This window comes from Equus przewalskii, chromosome 2 (genome assembly GCF_037783145.1).
Source record: "Equus przewalskii isolate Varuska chromosome 2, EquPr2, whole genome shotgun sequence".
NCBI lineage: Eukaryota > Metazoa > Chordata > Mammalia > Perissodactyla > Equidae > Equus > Equus przewalskii.
In genome coordinates, this window is record NC_091832.1 from 51,006,809 (window position 1) to 51,019,042 (window position 12,234).

General features: G+C 56.0%; 1 protein-coding gene across 4 annotated transcripts in view; it reads right to left on the reverse strand.

Annotated features, from left to right (window-relative positions):
- GFRA2 (GDNF family receptor alpha 2) overlaps positions 1-12,234 on the reverse strand; it is a 79,831-nt gene that overhangs the window by 42,194 nt on the left and 25,403 nt on the right. For all 4 annotated transcript variants that reach the window (XM_070611218.1, XM_070611219.1, XM_008535460.2 and 1 more), the window contains one exon: positions 5,070-5,424. In XM_070611218.1, coding sequence (XP_070467319.1) covers positions 5,070-5,424 — 355 coding nt within the window. The remainder of the gene's footprint in view (positions 1-5,069; positions 5,425-12,234) is intronic.

The following is a 12,234-nucleotide window of genomic DNA, read 5'->3' on the forward strand; positions in this document are numbered from 1 at the left end:
TCGAAAATGTCAGTTATATACTAGTCTACTTACTTGAGTACCGTCCATCTCCTCTAACAGACTACAAGCTCCAAGGGGGCAGGGACCATCTATACGTGCTCTCCAGTCAATACCTAGCATCTAGCACAGTGCCTGGCATGTGATAACTATTTGTTAAATAAATAAATTGACACAGTCATAATATAAGAATATAAAAAAGCAGATACCTAACTGGGAAAATAAACAAAATATTAAAGGAAAGCCACACGATTAGTGCCACGTGAGGACAGAGACAAGCTTTAGAAAGCATCAGTGGAAGAAGTAGCCAGGAGAGGGCTCAGTAAGATGAGCATCGAACGGGCTTTGAATGAAGGGTAAGTCTAGGTGCTACAGACTGAATGTCTGTGTCCCCCAAATTGATTTGTTGAACTGCTAATCCCCAGCGTGATGGTATTTGGAGGCAGGGCCTTTGGGAAATTACTAAATCATGAGGGTGGAGCCCTCAAGATGGGATTAGAGCCCTTTATAGAAAAGTGAAGAGACAGCAGATCTCTCTCTTCGTGCACGCCCCCAGGAAGGCCGTGTGAGGACATAACCCGAAAGGGGACCCTCACCAAGAGCCCAACCACGCTGCACCCTGATCTCGGACACCCAGCCTCCAGAGCTGTGAGAAAGAAATGTCTGTTGCTTAAGCCGCCTAGTCTATGGTATTTTGTTAGAGCAGCCCCAGCAGACTAAGACACCAGCAAGGAGAGAACCCAGGTCGATGAGTGGAAGCAGAAGTAATCAAAGAGCCCGGTGGGAACAGGGGAAGATGAAGGCAGCTGGAAGTGTGCCCTGCCCTGTGTAAGCACACACACACCCAAGTGCAGTGATGCCTCTGGTATGAACAAACCTGTCTGACTTAGGTTCTGATTCTCTCTGCATAAGTGGCATCTCCCCAGATGGGTCGTTCCTCCTACCAATCATCCAGCGATGGAGTGTGTTCACACGCAGAACTCCACAAGTGGGAGCCTTACCTGAACAAGGAATGCACCTCATCTCTCTGGGTGTGAGCTTTATGGAGCCCATAGAGGAGCCTGGATGATAAAGATTAAAGCTACTCTCTGCCCAGCCATGCTGCTATCCCTGTAGTGGCCAGGGAGGAAAGATGGGTAAACCATATCTTGTAAACTAGATATCTAGGTTACTGCTTCTCTGTGTTTATTTCCCCCAGAGCTTTTAGTAAAGTTATGTTCAACATTCCAGCCTTGTCTCAACTTGCCACAGGAAATTCCAGGAAGAGTCATTTGGGCACCCATGGCCCAGAGCTCACGGTTGAGCAGGGTGCCTACAGGGGCCAGCAGCAGGAGCCAGCATGGGATCCCCAAGGGGCAGATGGGCCTCAGAATCTCTGGCAGGGCTGAGGATCCCACGGCACCTCGGCACACAGAGAGTCTCTCTCCACTGGCAATCTTGCTAGTTAGCTTTTCTTCAGGAAGACAGTGACTTCTTCACCCCGTGGCACCCCTGGGCACAGCCTGGCTCTGAGGATGGATGGGACTGCTGGGCTCTGAGCTCTGCTCAAGATCAGGCAGGCCCCTGAGTGAGGCTCATCCGTCTGTGGCTCATCTCACCAAGAAGGGGCTGCTCTCCAGTGCCACCAGAGTGACCCAGGGAAGACCTGGTAGGTAGCAGAGTAGAACTGGGGTTTCAAGAGAACTTGAGTGGAAACGCTATCACCGAGTTTATTGTGTGGCTCTATTCCCATTGCAGAGGCGATAAACAGTGTCCTGTCAGTAGACTGTAAGCACCCTGAGGGCAAGGACCTCTACCTACTTCATTAACTATCCAGTCCCAACACAGGGCCTAGCCCAGAGTGGAGATCAATAAACAGTTGTCAATAAATGAATAAAGGAATGGCCCCAAGACCCCATTCCTCCTGTTACCCGTGACCCACTGGCCCCAGGAATGACTGGCTGGATTCCACCAGGCCATCCATTCTGCCCCTCCCTTGCCCATGGCAGGCATCACTAATCAATCACAGCCCTCTTCTCTACGGAGCCAGGAGGCACATTCACAAACGTCCAGACAGCCCACCCAAGTTGGTCCTCAACAGAAGGCAGAGGTTCTCAAGATTTGGGAGGTCAAGGAACCCTTTGAGAACCCACTGAAAACAACAAGTTTCTCTCTAGAATATACACATGAAACTTGGCATGTGATTTCAAGACATTCAAGACCTCTCCTATAGAAGAAGTGAAGGCTTGGAAGCCCCACAGCCCATCCACCCCTAGGCAAATAATCATTTCCTGCCATTTAGAGGTAACTCACTACAAACAGGAGCCAACAGATCCTACAGAGAGTCCAAAAGAAGCTGGGGGACAACCCAAGGAGCCAAGAGTGAAACCCAGACCTGTCCATCCACACTGCCTGCAGACACTAAGTATGCCCCAAGCTAGGCAAGAGGGGGGCTCTGCCGAAGGGACTCCTCCCTGCTCTCTGCAGACAGTCTTAAGGGAGGGGAGCCCCCACCCCTCTGCCTTCTCTGGGACAAGGACAGTATCCACTGCCCGAAGGGGCCGAGGCAGCCAGGGAAGCCCCAGGCTAGAATCTATTTATACACAGCCTCAGCACCCAGAGGTTAGACTGCAGCCCAGGCTATGGCACGGGGCCAGCGTGGAGTTATTTATATCCTCTTGGCAGAGCGAGAAGAGCAGGGCATTTCAGAGGGCCTCTTCCAGACGGTTTATAGGACAACAGAATTATCCTCCCCACAGCCCCACAACCACACCACACCCACACAATCCGTACCATCCTTGCAATGAGTATACGCTGAGAGAGTAGAAACTAAAAGATTTTGTTTAACAAGAAAAAAAAAAAAGTAGCTCCTTGTTCATTGCAAGGCTAGGGTGAGAGAATTCAGCCAAATTCTACAGATTCATTCCAAGAGATTCTCCGGGCTTTCCAGACTCCGTATCAGAAGGCTTTCAAAGGAAAAGCCCCGCCTGGTCTTGAGCCCACAGTCCTGAGGCTTGTGGGTGTGACCTGGACAAGGACGAAAGGCAGGGCCTGCACGCCGGGTCCAGGTGCAGATTCAGCTTCAAGAGCAGCTGGAAGCGCGGCTGGAGCAGGGGCCTCCACGCTCCCCCCACGGACCCGGGTCCAAAGGGCAGGCGGGGAAGAGTTCACAGGGCTTCCAACACCCCGGGCCCAGCAAGCAGCTATCCCTGCTTAACCGAAGCCTGCTTCAAACCCCTGCCCCTTGTCATCGGCGACAGTTCATCAGACAGCACAGCCGAGCCTGTTAAACATCACACAGCACCAGGGATGCACGAGCCTGCCATGGGGCGTGCCGCACAGCCCGGCAACAGACTCGCTCTCACGGAGTGCCAGGCGAGGAAGGCTCTGGCCGAGCTGCCCTGCCAGGATTCCACAAGTCCAAGCGCCCCCCGACACTGCCGTCGGCATGGCACAGCCCCCCAGGCACCTCAAATGTTGCCCATCCAACACCCCCAACCGAATGCTTTCGTCGCCCCACAGTTATTCGCCTAGGAAACATGGCGGCCACCATTCAGTTATCCGCTCAGGTAACGTCTGTGGAGCACTCGCCACACGCCAGGCTCGAGGAGCAGGACGAGGTGTGCAGTAAACAAGACAGAAATGGCTTTTGCCTCCAGGGACCTTTCAGCCAGTCATCCAGTCCTGACAAGTCTACTTACCACTCACCTCTGAAATGACACACTTCCCTCCATCCCCACAGCCAGTCTCTTAGCCCAGGCCAGTATGCTCTACTGGAAAGAAAGCAGAAGGGACCAGGTCCCAGCTCTGAAATGTATGGGCGGGGTGACCTTAGGCAAGTCCCTTTCTATGTCTCTATGTCCTCATTTGGCAGATAAAGATCCTAACAGTGCCTACTTCGTCGTGGGCTTGCTGCAAGGAGGAAATGGGACAAAGCGTATAACAGACCAGCATCGGGCATGCAGTGAGCAACATCTGAATCTCTGCCCCACTGCGATCTGTTCCTCCGGCAGCCTCACCTCTGGCCTCCCCACCTCACGGCCCCCACCTGCAGCTGCCCACAAGCCCAGCCTCTCGCCTACCCTCCAGCCTTCTCCCGTGCTTTTCTGCTGGCTCCTTCCCCAGCTTTCTCCTTCTCATTTCCCATGGCTCAGCTCAAGGCCTCTCCTCTGGACCCCTCGGCCAAGGCAGACGGCCCTCCCCTGGGCTCCCTCCCCTGGGAGCCTGCAGCCCCCATCTCACTGCACTGGGACCACTGCTCTCCTTGTCTGTCTCCCCTTCTGGACTGGGTGCTCCTCAGAGAGCATCAATTCACCTCTGCACACCAGCCTTGGAACTGAGCGCTGGATGCAAGAGGGACTTGATAAATGCTTAACCACACAAACAGCAAAAACATGAAATTACAAAGAGGCGAATTTCAACTCACTGTAGCAAAGAAAAAAAACACCTTCCTAATAATCAGTCTCCATCTATTGAGCATTACTATAAGACAGGCTCTGTGCTAAGCTTCAGACCCACGTTATGTCACCTAATCCTCACAATAACCCTGTGATGTGGGTATTTTCACTCCTGTTTTGCAGGTAAAGGGACAGGACTCAGGAAATTTTAAAAACCTGCTCCAAGTCACAGAGCTAGAAAACGGAAAAGTCAGGATTCAAACCCAGGACGGTCAGACTCCAGACCCACACTCCACCCCAACACTGGACTGGCTCAGCTCTGGGTGTGGAGGAGCTGCCTGGTGATTTCCGAGAGCCCTTTCAGGACTGCCAGGTGACCTCATTGGGATATTAGGTGGGGGGCTTCCTGTAGACGTGGGACTAAATTCACCAATGGTCCCTCTTGTTCCAGGCTCTCCGGCTCTAGGAATTTAAATCAAAGCTCCTTGGCTTGCTCCTCTTGGCCTCCCCATGTGCTTAGCAGGAGGCTGAGCACGCAGCAGGCAAACAATAAGCCTGTGCTGAATGAAGGGACGGACGGCAGCGCGTTCTGCACACGTCCGGCCACCCTCTTTGCCCGGCTCAGGACCATAACCCACGGGCCAGGGGACTCAGGGAAGGAACGCCTGCGACCCGCTGGCCGCGCGGTGCCCTTACCGGCACAGGTGGTCGGCGCGGCACACGCCGCGGAGGTCCAGGCAGTTGGGCTTCTCCTTGTCCTCGTAGGAGCAGCTGGGCAGGATGGTCTGCCGGCGGCGCTCGGCGCATGCCTGGTCCTGGCAGGAGCAGAAGAGCATGCGGTAGGTGTACTCGCGGGGCACGCGGTCGAAAAACTGGCGCAGCGCCTTGTGGCACCTGCGGCGGTTGCAGGGCTCGGCGGGCGAGACCTCGCGGTTGCAGATGGAGATGTAGGAGGAGCGCAGCTTCTTGCAGTTGTCGTTCAGGTTGCAGGCCTTGGCGGCGTCCAGGCAGTGGTTGCTCCTGGCGCTGACGGCCGGGTCTGCCCCTGTCCCTGGAGCAGGGAGAGAGAGAGAGGTCAGAGCCCGCGGGGCACCGGGAGAGCGCCCCCCGCGCATGCTCAGTGCACTCTGCGCTGGCGTCCTCCCCTGCGGACCACCCAACAGGCCCAGCTCCTAAGGCTGTATGAGGGTCCAGAAGGCATGTGGGGCAGCGCCTGGTGAGAGGAAGCTGCACATGTGATGACCTATTCTGATGAGGATTGTTAATCCAAAGTCTTGTTGAAACCTTATCACAAGGGGCAAGCAACTCGGCGTCCATGGCCCTGCTCACAGGTGTGGGAAATGGGGAGATAAAGCCACTGGCTCAAGATCCCACAATGGGGTGGCAGCTGAGCGTGCAGCAGCAGCACGCTGGAGCAGGCCTTCTCGTTAGGGGCACTGCTGACACTTGGGAAGGGACAACTCCCATCGTGGAACCTTCAGCAGCCCACTGCCACCATCCCCACCCCCACTGCTGTGACCGTGAAACTGTCCCCACACATTTCAGAATGCCTGGGGATGGAGGGCTATTGCCACTAGTTAGTGTAGAGACCCTTACAGGAAGCTCCAGGCTGGGGGCCCCGGCAGCGTGAGCTGGGGCCAGGACTGAACAGGGCCTAGCACAGAACGACCAGAGGGTAGCTGTGCTGGATGCTGGGACCCTGGCTTCACTGCCATGGCTTTGAACTTTGTGCCACTGTCCATGGAGTGGACCGTCTTGGGCACAAAGCAGGATTCCTGGGGACCATCAGGTTCCCTCTGTAGGGACTGCCCCACCCCACAAGTCTCAGCTGTTCTGAGGTGAACACACAGCACAGGGCCTCCACTGCCAGCGACTCCCAGCTGTAGAGCGTCTCCGGCCCATCCTGATGATAGACAGGGTGGGAGGCAGGACCCCAGCATGCACATGCGCCCTGAGACATTCTGGTGAGAGCCGATGGCAGATCATCTAACCCACCACTTTATTTCACAGAGAAGGAAACTGAGGCGCTGATGGGCAAGGGGCTTGCCCAAGGTCCCCCAGCGCGCTGGCAGCACACAGAGCAGGAGCCCAGGACACACCAGCACCACAGTACGCCAGGGAGAGCATCGGGTGAGGCTTTACGAGGAGCCAGAGCATTTTCACTTGTTGCTCATCCACCCAACAGGTGCTTCCCAATATTCACTCAGCACCCCCGCTCCAGGGGAGGCCCCAGGCAGTGGGAAGGACCCGGGGTGCAGTGTGCGGATGCCGGGCACCCCCCCACCACGGCTAGCCCTGGCGCCCGGGCCTCTCCAGCACGGTTCCCGGTGTCCTGCTGTCTTGGTCACTAAAGATCTATGGAGTCCCCCCTCTGTGAGGGGCTGTGCTGGACAGAGAAGTATGAGAGGAGCCCGTTCTGGAGGAGCTCACGAATCCAGCTGAGAACCAGGGGGCAGAAGAGCACAGCGGTGCAGACTGGGTGTTCAGAACTGAAGCATCTGCGTGCCACTCGGCCCCACTACTACTTAGCTGTGTGGCCTTGGGCAAGTGACTGCACCTCGCTTGGCCTCAGTGTCCCCGTCTACAAAAGAGTGCCTACTGCGCAGCATTGTTGAGGGCACGAATGAGATAACTCATTTTTCTCTCTCCTGCATGACAGCTTTGCCACGTACTGGCTCATGCCCCTCAGCCATTACATCGCCCACCTTTAAGGGAGAAAGCCCCCTTGTGACCATACACCCCCACTAAGCTGCCTCTCTATCTTTCTGCTCCCCTTTAAGGCAAAACCCCTCAAACAAGTCATCTACACAGCCGCCTCTTTCTCCCCTTCCGTGCTCTCCCATCTGCCTGCCCCGTCAGTGGTCAGGGACCCTGGGGGCCTCCACTTCCTCAGCCCATCAGCAGCACTGGACACAGCTGGTGGCCCCTCTGGCCCCTCCTCACGGCCCCCTCTCCCTTCTGCCCCCTGCCCCCTCCTTCTCAGCCTGCTTTGCCGGGTCCATCTTCCCCACCAGGGCCCAGCTCCCTATTCCCTACAGGCACCCCTCCCCAGGGCCCTCGGCTCACCCCACGGCCTTAAACGCATCAGTGAGCTGTCGACTCCCCGCCCAGCCCTCCCCCTGAACCCCAGACTCATGTGTCCCACTGCCTGCTTGCCAGCCCCACCGGGAAGGCTGACGCCGCATCCCAACCTTGACCGGCCCAAAGCCAATCCCACGCGGCTCCCCCAGGCGGCGCCCCGTCTTCCTCGCCCCTGTGACAACCACCGCACCCTGCCAGGAGCTCAGGCCGGAAATCCTGGGGCTTCCTGGACTCCTCTCATTCACACGCCCCATCCAAAAACCTGGCCATTCTACCTTCAAAGCACATCCAGAATCCAACCGCTGCCCACTGCCACCGCTGCCACAGCCGCGGTCCAAGCCGCCGTCCTGCGCACTGGGGACAGCTTCCCTCCCAGTCGCCCTGCCCTGCCTTGCGCCCACCGCACTCCATCCCCACCCAAAACCGTCCTCTCATCACAGCTGGAGCAAGCCTGCTGGCACCGAAGGCACAGAGGTAACACTCCTGGGCCCCAAAACTTCCATCGGCTCCCGTCTCGTTCAGAGGCTGAGGCACGGCCTGCGAGGGAGGAGCTGCGTCTGTGCTGACCAATATGGGAGCCACTAGCCACACACGGCCGCTGAACTTGAAGTGTGCCCAGCTCAAAATGAGATGCCCACACCAGATTTTGAAAAGACACACCAGGCTGTGAAAACTTAACAAGAAAAAATAATAATATAAGCATTTCATTAATAATTTTTAACTTTTATTACATGTTGAAGCAATAACATTTTAGAAATACTGTGTTAAACGAACGTATTGTAGGGGCCGGCCCTCTGGCTGAGCTGTTAAGTTTGCACGCTCCACTGTGGCAGCCCAGGGTTTTGCAGGTTCGCATCCTGGGCACGGACATGGCATGGCTTATCAGGCCATGCAGAGGCGGCGTCCCACACACCACAACTAGAAGGACCTACAGCTAGAATATACAACTATGTACTGGGAGGCTTTGGGGAGAACAAGAAGGAAAAAGAAAAAAAAGAAGATAGGCAAGAGATGTTAGCTTAGGTACCAATCTTTAAGAAAAAAATTATTACCAAATTAATTTGCTTGCTTCTTTTTACTTTTTTTTTTTTTTTTTTTGGTGAGGAAGATTGGCCCTGAGCTAACATCTACACCAGTCTTCCTCTGTTTTGTACGTGACCTGCCGCCACAGCATGGCTTGATGAGCGGTGCATAGGTCCATGCCTAGGATCTGAAACCCAGAAACTCAAAGCGGAGCACACAAACTTAACCACTACACCACTGGGCCAGCCCCTCTTTCTTAATGTGGTACGAGAAAACTCAGAATTACATAGGTGATTCATATCATATTTCTATTAGCCAACACTGCTCTCTATGACCTCACCTCCTACTCCTTCCCCACGCTTACTTACTCCATTCCAGCCACATTGGCCTCCTTGCTCTTCCTGGAACATGCCCTGAACTCAGGGCCTTTGCACTTGCTGCCTCTTCTGCCTGGAAAGCTCTCCCCCACTCCATGACCACATGGCTCCTTTCCTCACTTCTTTCATGTCTCTGCTCAAATTTCACCTTGTCCGTAGTCCTTCCTGACCACCCTATACATAATAACAACACTTTACCCCCTATTCTGACCTCTACTCCCCACGGCACCCATCACCATCTGCCATAATGTATACTCACCTGCCCATTGGTTTGTTTGTATCACATGTAAGCAGCATGATGGCAGGGCCTTTGTTGGTTGTGCTCACTGCTGTGCCCATAGCTCCCAGCGTCTGGTGCATGGTGGGTGATTAATAAGCATTTGATGAGTGAAAGAATAAGTACACTTAGAACAGTGTCTAGTTCACGACACGTGCTCAAAAACGCTGGATAATCTCACCGAGGAAGCCACACCAGCACAGAGCTGCAACAGCGGCCAGCACAAGACCACGTCCAACCAGCCTCAGGCGGGGCCCGGCCCAACGGAGACTGAGCCATCACCCCAGCACCCTGCCTGGCCAACAGCAGCCCTACAGAGGCAGAAAGAGGAGCGCTCCCTCTTCTCGTCGTAAAAATGAAAGGGGAATTAAGGCAGAAAGGGAATCAAGGTTTGTTTCCTCACTCACTCCATTACCAGACCTTTCCTGAGGGCCTCCCCCATGCCTCCCCCAGAGGCCCCTGTGGGTCGGGGAGGTGGGGTGCTGTGGGAGCAGAGAGGGAGGGATCCTGCCCAGATGGGGTCATGGAAGCAGTGACACTTCTGCTGAAACCTACAGGATGCGTCAGAGGAGGCAGAAAGATAGAAAGGGGCCCCAGGCAGAGGGAAGAGCAGGGCCAGCCTGGGAGGAGCGGATAGCAATTCAGCGTGCCTGGAGGTAGAAACTGAAAGAGGGACCACAAGAGATGACGCTAAAGAGCCAAGCGAGGGCTTCTTGGCCACAGTAGGGTGTGTGGCCTCCCAGGCCGGTCATGAGCTGCTGCCAAAGCATTCTGCCCCGGCCAAGCAAGGACCCGAGGACCCCGTCCACACAAAGGCTACTCTGGTGCCACTGCCTCTATGGGAGGGCTCCCCCACCAGCTGGCTGTTCCTCCACCTGTCAGGAAGTAGCCTGGGGCCCAGGCGGAGGAGAGCAAGAATGAGAGGGACCCCGGAAGGGAGTAGGGTGACAGCCGCAGAGGGAACAGCGGCTAATTGGGGCCCCGGCTGCTTTCCCATCCCCAGCTGCTCGGCCCACCCCTCTCAGCACAGTCCTGAGCTAATGCTGGTGTAATTACAGCCTCGTGGCTGCCATTTGGAGCTTGAATGGTGAAAGCTTTTGCTAAGGAGGTGGGAAATGTAAACCCCTGCGCCAAAACTTGGTAAATTTCCTAGAAAAAGAAAAATACAAAAAATGTAGCGGTAGTAACAGCAATTGCCTAGTTACCAGGAAGATGCTCCCCCCCCCCAGCCCCTGATCCTCCCAGGGTAGACCACAGGCCAGGGGGCTTGAGAGCAGCCCGCTGCAGTCGGGGAAAGGCCCCGGGAGCGGCCTGGGCTGCGGCTCTCCCAGTGGGGAGCGCGTGTCCTTCCCAGCTCTCCCTGCCTATCCTCACCACCAGGGCCACGCAGGTCCAGGAGGTTTTGTGTGCATCTTCCGAGGCCCCAGGCGGGGCGCGGAGGAGGTGCTGGGTGACAGCCCTGGACTGACACGTCCCAGGGTGGACAGGAGGCCCCAGGTGCCCCGCCCCGTCCATGCACAGACCACAGGGCCGGCAAGGGGCACAGCAGCTAGAAAGTCATCCGGGCCTGGACGGGCCAGCCCCCAGACTTCCACCCACAGGCTCTGCTGAGAGGAGCCCAGAGGGGCCTAGGGGTCAGTGGGAACAGCCACCGGAGGGGGAGCAGGCAGGATTTGACCACGCCCAGCACCTTCCCAAACCGCAGTGAATTCATCCTCCCAGCGCCAGCCCCTGGAGACACACTTGGCTTCTTCATCCCTCCCCTGGCCGCCCTCCGTGAGGGCAGGAGAGGGTGGGCCACCGGAGAGGGCTCCCTCACCCCAGCCAAGCCTCGCCCACCTCCCCTCCTCCCTCCTGGGCTGCTGCCCTGAGCCAATGACCCTCTGCCCCTAGATCCTCCAAATGACGTCCTTTGAACGCTTGCTGGCACCCCTGCAGCACCAAGTTCACCAGCCCACACTCCCCAGGCAGCGCCTGCATCCTTTCGGCCATGCTGCCAGCACCACCCGTACTAATATTTAATTAATTTCTTCTTTAAATCCCTTAATTTTAAATTTCTTCAACTGACCCACTTTTTAAATTTTTCAATACCTATCTAGATTTGTCCTAAATGATAACATCTAATTTTTCTAATACATGTTAAAATGCGCTGCTTTTAAAATAAGGATATTTATTCCCAACTGCACCCCCCATGCCAGCATTTAGCGGGGTGCGTGCACTTGGAGGCAAGCAACTCATTTAGAGGCAAGGGTCTCCAACTTCGGCTCGTTGTGACTCACTGGAACTGCCTGTCACCCACTGATGCGCGGGCCCCACCTCAGACCCTGCGAGTTGGGAGCTGGCGCCCAGGAATCGGGATTTTGCCAGCTCTCTGTGACCCTGAGGCTGCCTTCAAAGCTGGAGGCCCAGAGATTTAGAGAGGCTGAGCTGCCCCCGGCCTGCCCCAAACATGCACACACCCACACGGCACTCAGTCCGCCAACCCACCCTGGGCAGAAGGGAGCTCATGGGCCTCTGCTGTCACCAGAGCATGTCCCCTGGGGATTCACCCCCAACCCGAGCGAGGGGCTCCTCAAGGAAGACTTTCCAGCTGCAAACTGGCCTCTCCCTCGGGAGCAGAAAGAAGATGCTCACCATTCCGTGACCCTTCCAAGCCAGGGGGCCCAGGGCGTTGCAGCTCCCCTTCTGGCTTTCCGGGAAATTGTGAGGCTGGTCACTTGCCCTAATCCCATTCCCAGAGGCCATGTCCACCCCAAGCCCACCCTGGGCCCCTGGGGCATGCTCTACAGCTTTGCCACTAAAGTGGGAGTCGGAGACCTGGCCCTAATTCCGTCTGTCCCTCTCCCAGCTGGGTGAAACTGCAGACCAGTCCCCGGCCTCTCTTGGCTTCATTTCCTCACCTGAAAAATGATGGGTTTTGAACTCTATGGTCTCCTCCCATCCCCCTCCCCCCACACACAGCAGCACAAGACTGAGGCCTGAGGAGATGAGAACGCTCCCCATCCCTCACTGTCCCCGAGAGAGGGCTAAAAGGAGTCTGCCCCAGCCCTGTGCAAACACAACAGCACGTGTGCACACAGCAGCACACACGCACACACAAGGG